The 12979-nt window shown below is 46.5% G+C and overlaps 1 protein-coding gene across 1 annotated transcript in view; it reads right to left on the bottom strand.

Annotated features, from left to right (window-relative positions):
• Positions 1-1464: 1464 nt before the first annotated feature.
• The window catches only part of LACTBL1 (lactamase beta like 1), a 30228-nt gene continuing 18713 nt past the window's right edge, over positions 1465-12979 (bottom strand). The window contains exons 6-7 of the mRNA XM_065421158.1: positions 8979-9084; positions 1465-2443 (exon numbers count right to left, since the gene is read on the bottom strand). Of these exons, the coding sequence (XP_065277230.1) occupies positions 1465-2443; positions 8979-9084 (1085 nt within the window). The remainder of the gene's footprint in view (positions 2444-8978; positions 9085-12979) is intronic.

The following is a 12979-nucleotide window of genomic DNA, read 5'->3' as shown; positions in this document are numbered from 1 at the left end:
TTAATCACAATGGTAACATTTATCTAGCTCCAGCCCTCTGATGGGTTTGAACTCAGGCTCCAGGCAGGGCTGTAAGCAGTGATGCTGCCCTCAGCCCAAGGTCTCTGCTAGCTGGAGTCCTTCCTCTGCTGATGGTCATGTTCCTACAGCCTCTGCTCCCCTGGCACTGATACGATGTTTTGCCATCACTGCCAGCTCCCCCCAGGAGGGGGATAAAAGCAAATGCCTTAACGTAGCAACTTGTTGTGTGTCATCTGTCCTCCCTGCCTAGGCAGCCAGGTGGGTACAAGGAAGAAGGCAAATGCATCAGTGGCATTACAAGGTACTTGAAGGTGGCCCTACTTTAAAAGGGATCAAGTTCCAGGCTAGTGCCCTATCATGTGTCTTCAGTCTGTGTTCTAGCTAATTCTTCATCCAGCCACACATGGGAAACTGGGAGAGGTTAGAGGCCATTGGAGCCACAGTCCCGACATAGCTCAGTCTCCGCTCACAATGCGCACACAGGGATCTACACTCACATCTGAGCCACAACACAGGACAAAACACACAGTACTCAACTACAAACCCCCACAGAGAGGCACGCCGGCTACAGCACACACACCAATGCCCACAACACACACACATCCATACATTCCTACTCACGACCCCCTACACACAGACATCTACCTAGAGACACAGCCCTGAAACCAACATTTTACAAGTGTGCGCACACACTCCCATATCTACATGCACTCAGAGTACATCTACTTATCTAGGTACTCATATAGCTCTTGTCACTATAGTACTTCAGCACCAACCAATCTAATCGTCTTTGACCTTCTGTATCTAAACACTACGATTTCCTTTGTGGACCCACACAGCCCATAGTGAAACGACACGGCTCCCTACCACTCACACAAATGCAGGTTGCTTGCTGTACCCCACTCAGCCATATGGAAGAGATGGACCCCACTCTCTCTTAGATGTTACAAAGTGGTCTAGGATGTCAGATTATGGCAAGCCCGAATGGGCAAGGCAGTTTGATCCTAGTAGCTGGGCTGCTGAAGAGGATAGCTGCCTGAAAAACCCTTGGATACCAGAATAGACTCTGGCTCAAAAGCACAGGAGATTCCCAATGGTCCATTGAAGCCAGTCATGCTTTGTGATGGTGGCCAAATGGGCAGCTTTAGCACTGGAAGCTTTAAGTGCTGGGAAGTATGCAGTGGAGTCCATATCCCAGACATCCAACATATCCAGCATGTAGTTTCTACAGGCTGCCCCAGCTGCTAGCACAGCCCTGCAGTGCCAAGGGGACACAAACCATTGCAGTCATTTCAGAAGAGAGCGTTTTTGTTGGATGGAACAGTCAGTTTGCCGGCATCGTTCCCTTTTAAGCTACATCCCCAAAGCCTTGGGGGCAGGCGAGTCGGGGACACACAGAACAGAAGCCAACTTCCACACATGGTCACGCAGGAGCAAGGGCAGTTAGCTGTAGAACACGGGCTTGCGATGTATGCGCACCACATTGTACGTGTTTAGTCCTGGGGCGTCAAAGCCGGGAGACAAACCCTTGCGGTCAAAAGGATAGAAATTAAAGAGCTGCCCATCCTGGGTCTCCAGTGAGACTGAGGCAGAGCCCAGCTGCAGAACGCATGGGAACTCCTTGTCAAAAACCACCTGGAAGACTCGGTCTTCCAGGTGGTGGAGCTTGATTGTCCGGTAGTTTTCAGGGATCAGCTCTTCAATATGGGGTCCAAACTGTTGCATGACCAGAACCCCAGTGGGCCCAACTTTAATCTCGTAGAAGGTCAGGTTGGAGTAAGTGTAATAGCCAACATAAGGGGTGGGATTTGGGGGAGGGCTCAGGCTTTTCTCTGCCTCCCGGAACGCTGTCTCCATGGCAGGGATAAGGTACTCATATGTCTGAGTCACAATATCTCCCCCTTGGGGCCTAGGCCCTGCCATTAGCACTATGAAGCTTAAGCGGAGCTTGGGGACAAGGGAGAAGGTGGCTGAGTAGCCATCGAGGTCGCCATCCTTCCTGATAATATCATAGCCCAGCTGCTCATTGATCTCCCAGGGTGTGCCGGTCTTGTTGGCAAAGTATTCACTGGAGCACTTAAAAAGGGGCGTCAGCATCGTCTTCACTGTGTCCGGCTCCAAAAGGCGCCGGTGGTAGGTGCCTAGGAAGACCATTGCCAGCTTGGCAAGGTCAGCAGCTGTGGAGTACATCTGGCCAGATGGCCTGTACCAGCCCAAGTCATAAAGGGGGGCCGGCTGCCCACTGCTATAGAACCCGACGGCCATTTGGGAACGGATTGGTGGTGTGATATCAAAGCCAGTGTCCTCCATGCCCAAGCGGTCCAGGATATTCTCTGAGACCCACCGCTGGTACTCCCCTTCGGCGGCATGTTCTGCCAACACGTGGGCCATCAGAGAGAAGGCCAAATTACTGTAATGGCACCTGAAACGAGAAAGAAATGCAAATCAGTGTCATCTCCGAACATGGTTGTAACTGACGCTGGCAGTTCAGGTGCCCGCTTATGCCAAGGCCCCAGGCCTTACTGATCTCTCACAAATGCATAGCTGGAAACCAGTCTTGCTTACGTGTGTCAGCATCAGCAAACTAGATTTTAGATGTTAAGTTGATAAGAATGTGTTTAGTGTTTTATAAAATGTGTGTAGGATGCTGCATGTATTGTTCTCACTCAACTATGCCTCATGTTATAATGTAACAGCAAACATTTGCATTGTATGTACACCTCTACCTCGATATAACGTGACCCGATATAACACGAATTCGGATATAACGCGGTAAAGCAGCGCTCCGGGGGAGCGGGGCTGCACACTCCGGTGGATCAAAGCAAATTCGATATAACGCAGTTTCACCTATAATGCGGTAAGATTTTTTGGCTCCCGAGGACAGCGTTATATAGGGGTAGAGGTGTACCTCTGTAACTAAGTAATCCATCAAATGAGAAAGAAGCCTGGTGTAATGCAAATGATGGTGTCTTACAAGAAGATGTTAAATCCTGTTCATTAAACACAAATGAGTCGTGTGAGATAAAGGATCAAAGACTTTGTTCCCCTCTCCCCTTGTCCTATGAAGAAGGAACATGTGTGGGAACTGCTGTTGTCAGCTTGGTTTCTGTGAGAAGAAGCTATAAATATAGACACAAGGAAAAATTCTTCATCTCTGGACTGTTTGGATTCTAACAGGGCAGAATAACTGAATAGGAAGATGGAGGTCCCCAGAGTTATGCTGGTAGTCCTTAAAGACTTTTGGGAAACTGGCATATTACTACATAGATTCATAGATTCTAGGACTGGAAGGGACCTCGAGAGGTCATCGAGTCCAGTCCCCTGCCCGCATGGCAGGACCAAATACTGTCTAGACCATCCCTGATAGACATTTATCTAACCTACTCTTAAATATCTCCAGAGATGGAGATTCCACAACCTCCCTAGGCAATTTATTCCAGTGTTTAACCACCCTGACAGTTAGGAACTTTTTCCTAATGTCCAACCTAGACCTCCCTTGCTGCAGTTTAAGCCCATTGCTTCTTGTTCTATCCTCAGAGGCTAAGGTGAACAAGTTTTCTCCCTCCTCCTTATGACACCCTTTTAGATACCTGAAAACTGCTATCATGTCCCCTCTCAGTCTTCTCTTTTCCAAACTAAACAAACCCAATTCTTTCAGCCTTCCTTCATAGGTCATGTTCTCAAGACCTTTAATCATTCTTGTTGCTCTTCTCTGGACCCTTTCCAATTTCTCCACATCTTTCTTGAAATGCGGTGCCCAGAACTGGACACAATACTCCAGCTGAGGCCTAACCAGAGCAGAGTAGAGCGGAAGAATGACTTCTCGTGTCTTGCTCACAACACACCTGTTAATACATCCCAGAATCATGTTTGCTTTTTTTGCAACAGCATCACACTGTTGACTCATATTTAGCTTGTGGTCCACTATAACCCCTAGATCCCTTTCTGCCGTACTCCTTCCTAGACAGTCTCTTCCCATTCTGTATGTGTGAAACTGATTTTTTCTTCCTAAGTGGAGCACTTTGCATTTGTCTTTGTTAAACTTCATCCTGTTTAACTCAGACCATTTCTCCAATTTGTCCAGATCATTTTGAATTATGACCCTGTCCTCTAAAGCAGTTGCAATCCCTCCCAGTTTGGTATCATCCGCAAACTTAATAAGCGTACTTTCTATGCCAATATCTAAGTCATTAATGAAGATATTGAACAGAGCCGGTCCCAAAACAGACCCCTGCGGAACCCCACTCGTTATGCCTTTCCAGCAGGATTGGGAACCATTAATAACAACTCTCTGAGTACGGTTATCCAGCCAGTTATGCACCCACCTTATAGTAGCCCCATCTAAATTGTATTTGCCTAGTTTGTCGATAAGAATATCATGCGAGACCGTATCAAATGCCTTACTAAAGTCTAGGTATACCACATCCACAGCTTCTCCCTTATCCACAAGACTCGTTATCCTATCGAAGAAAGCTATCAGATTGGTTTGACATGATTTGTTCTTTACAAATCCATGCTGGCTGTTCCCTATCACCTTACCACCTTCCAAGTGTTTGCAGATGATTTCCTTAATTACTTGCTCCATTATCTTCCCTGGCACAGAAGTTAAACTAACTGGTCTGTAGTTTCCTGGGTTGTTTTTATTTCCCTTTTTATAGATGGGCACTACATTTGCCCTTTTCCAGTCTTCTGGAATCTCTCCCGTCTCCCATGATTTTCCAAAGATAATAGCTAGAGGCTCAGATACCTCCTCTATTAGCTCCTTGAGTATTCTAGGATGCATTTCATCAGGCCCTGGTGACTTGCAGGCATCTAACTTTTCTAAGTGATTTTTAACTTGTTCTTTTTTTATTTTATCTGCTAAACCTACCCCCTTCCCATTAGCATTCACTATGTTAGGCATTCCTTCAGACTTCTCGGTGAAGTCATTAAGCATCTCTGCCATTTCCAAGTTTCCTGTTACTGTTTCTCCCTCTTCACTAAGCAGTGGGCCTACCCTGTCTTTGGTCTTCCTCTTGCTTCTAATGTATTGATAAAAAGTCTTCTTGTTCCCCTTTATTCCCGTAGCTAGTTTGAGCTCATTTTGTGCCTTTGCCTTTCTAATCTTGCCCCTGCATTCCTGTGTTGTTTGCCTATATTCATCCTTTGTAATCTGTCCTAGTTTCCATTTTTTATATGACTCCTTTTTATTTTTTAAATCATGCAAGATCTCGTGGTTAAGCCAAGGTGGTCTTTTGCCACATTTTCTATCTTTCCTAACCAGCGGAATAGCTTGCTTTTGGGCCCTTAATAGTGTCCCTTTGAAAAACTGCCAACTCTCCTCAGTTGTTTTTCCCCTCAGTCTTGATTCCCATGGGACCTTACCTATCAGCTCTCTGAGCTTACCAAAATCCGCCTTCCTGAAATCCATTGTCTCTATTTTGCTGTTCTCCCTTCTACCCTTCCTTAGAATTGCAAACTCTATGATTTCATGATCACTTTCACCCAAGCTGCCTTCTACTTTCAAATTCTCAACGAGTTCCTCCCTATTTGTTAAAATCAAGTCTAGAACAGCTTCCCCCCAGTAGCTTTTTCAACCTTCTGAAATAAAAAGTTGTCTGCAATGCAGTCCAAGAATTTGTTGGATAGTCTGTGCCCCGCTGTGTTATTTTCCCAACATATATCCGGATAGTTGAAGTCCCCCATCACCACCAAATCTTGGGCTTTGGATGATTTTGTTAGTTGTTTAAAAAAAGCCTCATCCACCTCTTCCACCTGGTTAGGTGGCCTGTAGTAGACTCCTAGCATGACATCACCCTTGTTTTTTACCCCTTTTAGCCTAACCCAGAGACTCTCAACACTTCCATCTCCTATGTCCATCTCTACCTCAGTCCAAGTGTGTACATTTTTAATATATAAGGCAACACCTCCTCCCTTTTCCCCCTGTCTATCCTTCCTGAGCAAGCTGTACCCATCCACACCAACATTCCAATCATGTGTATTATCCCACCAAGTTTCAGTGATGCCAACAATGTCATAGTTGTATTTATTTATTAGCACTTCCAGTTCTTCCTGCTTATTACCCATACTTCTCGCATTTGTATATAGGCATCTAAGATACTGGTTTGATCTTTCCTCCCAGTTTTGTCCTGACCCTCCTTTCTCTCTGCCAATATAGCCCACACTCCCTCTCGTTTCCGACCCATCTCCCAGGTCTCCATGTTCCCCACTTACCTGCGGGCTTTGCTCACCTGTCCCCGTCGAACCTAGTTTAAAGCCCTCCTCACCAGGTTACCATTTGTGCTACCATTTGAAATTATAGACTGACTCACATGTACATGTGTTTTTACCTGCTTTAACCACTCAATAACTCTCATTCCTTTTTTTACCTAACAAACCTTTAGTAATTTTACTATAGAATTGGCTAAAAGTCTTGTCTTTGATGTAAGATTTAAGGTACAAATTGACCTGGGGTAAGTGACTGGTCTCTTGGGACTGGAAGCAACCTGAATATTTTGTGATTTTTGGTGTAAGTGACCATTTATCACATAGTCCAGCTTGCCTGGCTGGCAAGATAGACTGGAGTGTCCAAGGGGACTGTCTGTGACTCCATTGTAAGACTATTGTAGTACTTTGGGAGTTCACATTTGTTACTGGGTTGGTGAAATCTAATTCTAGAACATACCACCAGTTTGGGTTGTCCGCCCTGGTTTTGACAGTCTGCTTTGAGATTGACACTCATGGTCCAGAGCCACTCCAGACAGCATGACAGCAACAACCCTGACCTCCATAGATTCCACAGCATTAGGCATTCTATAAAAGCCACAGGCAGATTGTGATGTGGTCTGATCATGTGCTAATGGGAACTAAGAAAAGATATTTCCAAACCCTACTCTCTTGTGCCCTGAAACCACCTTAAAAACTTTCAGAGGGATGAAGGGCAGGCAGATTGAGCGCAGAAAGGAGGAAGAAAGAAAGAGGAGCAGAGGTTTTGCCATTCTGAATTGCTGGTAAGTCAGGAAATGTAGAATGGAAGATTCCTACAGCAGCATTAACTTAGCCACAATGATTCAAATAGTCAGATTCCAAGGCCAGAAAGTGCCACTGTGATCTGGTCTGCTGTATAACACAAGCCAGGGAACGTCCCCCCCAAAATTCCTAGAGCATGTCTTTTAGAAAAAAATATATCTCGATGTGTGACCTGTAGATATCACAGTCCACATTTAGCAATAGAGACTGGAAATACTACACCCAATACATGCCAAAAGACATCACTGCAAGAACAGTTAATTCTGCATTTCCTACCTTGTTATTAGTTGTTCAGCAGACAGTGCATTGAGTTTTCTGCACTTAATTTCTCTTCACTGTTTTTTTTTTAAAAAGGAAGGTTTGGGCTGAAGGCCTGTAGATGCAAAAATGTGCCATGTCTCTCAGGAGCAGGCCATAAAAGTCCCAGCTAAGCTGCTTTGCAGACTTAACATGGCACAAGCATTTAAACCACCTTAAGGTGGCAAAAGCACTTAAATTGCTTTGAGTCTGCAAGTCAGCATCACAGCAATGTTAAGTCCTTAAGGAAGTGTAAGTGCGTGAGTCCTGTAAGTCCATAAGCTGTTTTAAAAGTCTTAAGCTCGAATGGCGTCTATTGACATAAAACAGAAATTTACACTTCAGAAACACACATGGGCACACTGTCTTTCTAGAATGTTTTCCACCAGTCATAATGTTGTTATTTATAATCAGGTTTTATTTCCACGCTTGGGCATGGCCATAGTTCTCCATGGGCACTTCATACACACCAAGCTCAGCCATTTTTGAACTAACTGGAAATAAAAGCACGATGATCGTTTTAAACAGCAGGAAAATATTTTTTTCCCTCCCTACACTAATATCACAGAAGTGGCTGAAAATATTCTGTTCAGAGTTCCCAGAAAAATGTTACCATTGCATGGATGCAAAGACAGGAAATGTTCCTGTGAAAAGATTAACTTTTCAGAATGCTATGGGCGTGTATGAACAAGGGGAAAAAAATCAAAATAATTTTGACATGTGAAGTACCAAGGTGCTCAGAGACCAGCATGTGATCCTGGAGGCACACATCTACCTCAGTGACGAGTGAGACAGGTTAACAGATCTGCAGGCCATAAGTAACCATTATGCTCATGTAGTCTGACTGCCTGGCCAGGATTTCACCCAGAGTTTCCTGAACCAATCCCATAACTTCAGGTGGAGCTACAGCAGAGCGTTTAGAAACAGGTTTCCACTCTGCATGTAACGACTCCGTGTAATGGAGACTCCGCCAGGTCCCTAGGCAAGTTGTTCCAATGATTAATTACCCTCACTAAAAATATGCAAAGTTTGAGTTTGAATGTGTCTACTGTCAGCTTCCAGCCATTGGATCCTGTTCTGCCTTTGTCTCTTAGATTGATGAGTTCTCTATTATCAGGCACCTTAATTTTTGGCATTTTCTAACTGTTAAATGCTTGACTTTGCAAACCCAGGTAATGGTCTTGTAACAGGGTTTTTTGTTGCAATGGACATTTATAGAATTATTGACAATGTGTTGATTTTCTTGTAATTTCTTTACCTGACAACTGGATTCTTTTCTGGAATGGATCACCAAGACCTCAGCCTGTGCCTTCTCCACTGCAGATGTAAATTCTGTCCTGTCCTATTCTACCAGACACAAATCAGCCATGGGACCTGGGGTTAATGTGGGAGAATGGCCTTGCGTCCCTTCTGGCTGTGTTGCCACTAGTTGCTAATGCTGACATCCAAACCGTTCCACTTTGTCTTCTCTCTCTGTATCTAATGGTACCTGAGTGAATGTTAAAGGAGAGCGAGGATTGCAGGCACTGTACTGTAACAGGAAGGAGCTGTCTGCACCCCTTGCAGCTTTGGTTCTGACTCCTTAGCAGTTAAGCATTGCTATAGTTGCCAGATATTAGCCAAGAGAAGTGTAAGTCGTGCATACACCTGACCTGGTTCCTGGGTCAACTACCAGAACATCATCCTTCAGGAGAGCGAGGGCATCTTGTGTGCTTCCTCTCCACAGCAGACTGGTGGACCGCAGCCTCCTGGGCAGCCCTGTGCCATGGGAACAAGAGGACATAAAACAGCAAGAGACAAATCCTGATTTTTGTTAGGATAACATCAAGATTCACTCGTTGAGTCTGCTCAATAATGATCCAAAATGGGAGAGTCAAAGACAAAGGAAAACAGCAATGACTAATTACACTCTCTACCAAAGACACAGCAAATGTGCTACTACTCATAGACCCATAGACTTTACGGCCAGAAGGGACCATCATGATCATCTAGTCCGACCTCCTGCACATCACAGGCCATAGAACCTCGCCCACTCACTCCTGTAATTGACCCATAACCTCTGGCTGAGTCACTGACGTCCTCAAATCATGATTTAAAGACTTCAAATTACAGAGAATTCACCATTTACACGAGTTTAAACCTGCAAGTGACCCGTGCCCCAGACTGCAGAGGAAGGCAACCCCCACCCCCCAGGATCTCTGCCAGTCTGACCCAGGGACTTCAGTACAGTACAGCGTAGAGAGCTATACCAGGGACAGGCGAATCATTCGGTAATAAGGTAAGAGCTGACCCACACTTTTCTGCCAGACTTGTTCTGCTTCCTTTTAGTAAAACGTCTTGAAGAATTATAAAACCCTTGCTGGATCCAGGCATATGCAAGAGCCTTTTGGAAGGAAAGACGGATTAAAAGGGCTCCATAGATCCCAGCCTGAGCTTTCAAGTGAACATGATCCATTAGCTTAGTAGCTCGTGCAAATCTGACCCAGGGTCAAATGGAACATCCATTTTGCTGACATTTTCCAAACTTGTTTCTGTCCCAAAGTGATGTTTTGTTTCAGTTTGTGCTAAATTCCTCCAGATTTTTTTTTGAGTTGTAGGAGAGTGAAAACGGTTCACTTTTCCCAATGGAAATAAAATACATTTTAACCACACTTTTCAGAACAGGGCTCCATTAAACAACACCCTGAGGCCAAATTCTCAGCAAAACATCATAGCTGCAGTGACTTCATTGAGATGATTTACACAAACTGAGGATCCGGAAGTGTAGAACCTGGAACTTGTCATGGGCAGAATCCTCAGCGGTCTAGGGCCTGAGCATGGTTTGGGGGGGGACGGGGGGACGGGGGGGGGGGGACTTGTGACTGAGAGGGTAAAAGCAATAGAAAAATTACTTTGTTTGCATCAAGGTCAGTGAGCACTTGCCAGGAGTCAGATTGTTAATCCAGAAGGGACCATTGTGATTCTCATCTGACATGTATAAAAAAAAGGCCATAAAAGGTGGGCAAAGTGAAATGAAGCTCCTCCCTCTTTGTTCGATTAATGCACGAGTTCCCTATCTATCCTAACCGGGGGAGTTGGGCAGGCGGTAGGGATCAGGGTGGAGGCAGTCATGCCTAATGGTTAGAGCAGGGGTCAGCAACCTTTCAGAAGTGGTGTGCCGAGTCTTCATTTATTCACTCTAATTTAAGGTTTGGCGTGCCAGTCATACATTTTAAGGTTTTTAAAAGGTCTCTTTCTATAAATCTATAATATATAACTAAACTATTGTTGTATGTAAAGTAAATAAGGTTTTTAAAATGTTTAAGAACCTTCATTTAAAATTAAATTAAAATGCAGAGCCCCCCAGACCGGTGGCCAGGACCCGGGCAGTGTGAGTGCCACTGAAAATCAGCTCGCGTGCCGCCTTTGGCATACGTGCCATAGATTGCCTACCCCTGGGTAGGAGTCAGGAGCTTGGAATTGAAGCCAGGGTCAGAGTCAGGAGCCAAGCCAAAGGTCAGAGGCGGAGACAGAGTCGGGGTAGGCTTTAGAAACAGGGACATGCAGTGAGGCAGGAAAGCAGGAACCGGGAACAGACAGGGGCCTGGGATAAGGAGACCAGGAACAAGCAGGAAGGCAGGGCTCAGGCAAGGAGGCAGAGACCATACTCACAGCCAGTCATGGATCCCTCTAGTTGATCATACAACTTTCTGTGTCTTTTTCTGGTTTAAGTAGAGCTTCCCAGCCAATCGGTGGGACTGGATGTCTCACCCAACCAGGAGCTTTGTGGGTGGGGCCTTTTGCAAGCTAGAGCATCACTGGCCCCCTTTTCCCCTCACTCAAGTGAGCTGCTGGGCAGTGGTTGTGGTCTGAGGCCTGCACGGGGCTGTGTAGGTCTGGGTGGAGGCCCACGATCTCTCATGCAAGCCAGGGAGCTGCTGCTACAATAGCTGACTTGCATAGTTAAATATTTTCTATTCCTGTGCAACTTAATGACCTGATCCTACAACATACTGGGAACCTTCTGAGAGACACTGAATGCCCTCATCTCTCATTTGCTTCAGTGGGAGTAAGGGCACTCAGCTGACCGGGCCGTTAAAAGTCTGGTTGGCGGCGCAGGCAGGCTCCCTGCCCAGCTCCACACGACTCCCGGGAAGCTGCCGGCATCTCCCTCTGGCTCCTAGGCGGAGGGATGGCCACTGGGGCTCTGTGCGCTGCCCCCTCCCCCAGCACCAGCTCAGCTGCTCCCATTGGTCAGGAACCGCAGCCAATGGGAGCTGAGGTGGTGGTGCCTGCAGGTGCAGGCAGCACAGAGAGCCACATGGTCGCGCCTCCGCTGAGGAGCTGTAAGGAGATGCTGGCAGCTTCCTGGGAGCCTCCTGAGGTAAGTGCTGCCTGGAGCCTGCACCCCCTCCTGAATCCCAACCCCCTGCCCCAGCCCGGAGCCCCCTCCTGCACCCCAAACCCTGACCCCACCCCAGAGCCTGCACCCCCAGCCGGAGTCCTCACCCCCATGCACCCCAACTTGCTGCCCCAGCCTGGATCTCTCTCCTGCACCCTGAACCCCTCATTTCTGGCCCCAGCCCGCAGCCTGCACCCCCAGCCCAGAGCCTGTACCCCATCCCACACCCCAACTCCCTGCCCCAGCCTGGAGCCCTCTCCTGCACCCCAAACCGCTCATCTCTGGCTCCACCCCAGAGCCTGCACCCCCAGCTGGAGCCTGCACCCCTGCTCCAGCCTAGAGCCCTCTCCTACACCCCAAACCCCTCATCTCCGCCACCACTCCCCCCCCCCCGCACCCCAACCCCCTACCCCAGCCCAGTGAAAATGAGCGAGTGAGCGGGGGTGGGGGAGAGCAAGCAACTGAGGGAGGGGGATGGAGTGAGTGGGGGCATGGTCTCAGAAAAGGGGTGGGGCAGGGGGGCGGGGCAAGAGTGTTTGGTTTTCTTCAACTAGAAAATTGGCAACCCTTGCACCAAACAGGCAATGCTCAATCCCTTGTAGAGTCAGGGGCTGATACAGTAAAGCCTCCCTAATTAGCACCACTGACTGGGAGGTTCATAGCAAGGTATTGAAATCTACAAATTAGGGAGTGAACGAGCATAACCGAAAAAAGCAAGGTCATTGCTTTATGCAACACACTTTGTTAATTGAGCCAATAAGTGTAGTCATAATTATTTATAACAGCATTTCATATTATAATAAATACATAAGTACATTTCAATATAACAAAATCTTAGCAACCTAGCACTTCGCTCCAGCACTATCTCTGCTCAGAGGTGTGAGTGGATTTTACAGCGTGCAGATCAGAGAAGTGCAGGGTAGTGAGGCTGCATTGTATATTACTGTTTATGCCGTAAAAAGCCACCGCTAAGATATACATCATGTGCAATACTGCAGCATTAACCTTGCTATTAAAATCTTAACTTTTGCATTTCCTGACTTTGGGGGTTTAACTGTGCAACTATAACATTGCATTTGATATTGGATTCACTTTTAAAAAATCTTCCTTCCCCAATTACTAGACTGGGACGGTATATGCCGCTAACCACACCTTGCTGACAATAAAAACATGCATAACATGTGTTGGTTTACTCTGTAAGGTGCTTTTCATCCCTCAGTTTTAAAGCACCTTACAAGGTGTGCTAGCATCATTATCCCCATTTTACAGGAA

Source organism: Emys orbicularis, chromosome 22 (genome assembly GCF_028017835.1).
Source record: "Emys orbicularis isolate rEmyOrb1 chromosome 22, rEmyOrb1.hap1, whole genome shotgun sequence".
Taxonomy (NCBI): Eukaryota; Metazoa; Chordata; order Testudines; family Emydidae; genus Emys; species Emys orbicularis.
Note: the sequence above shows the minus strand (reverse complement) of the source record. Positions and strands in the feature narration are given on the sequence as shown.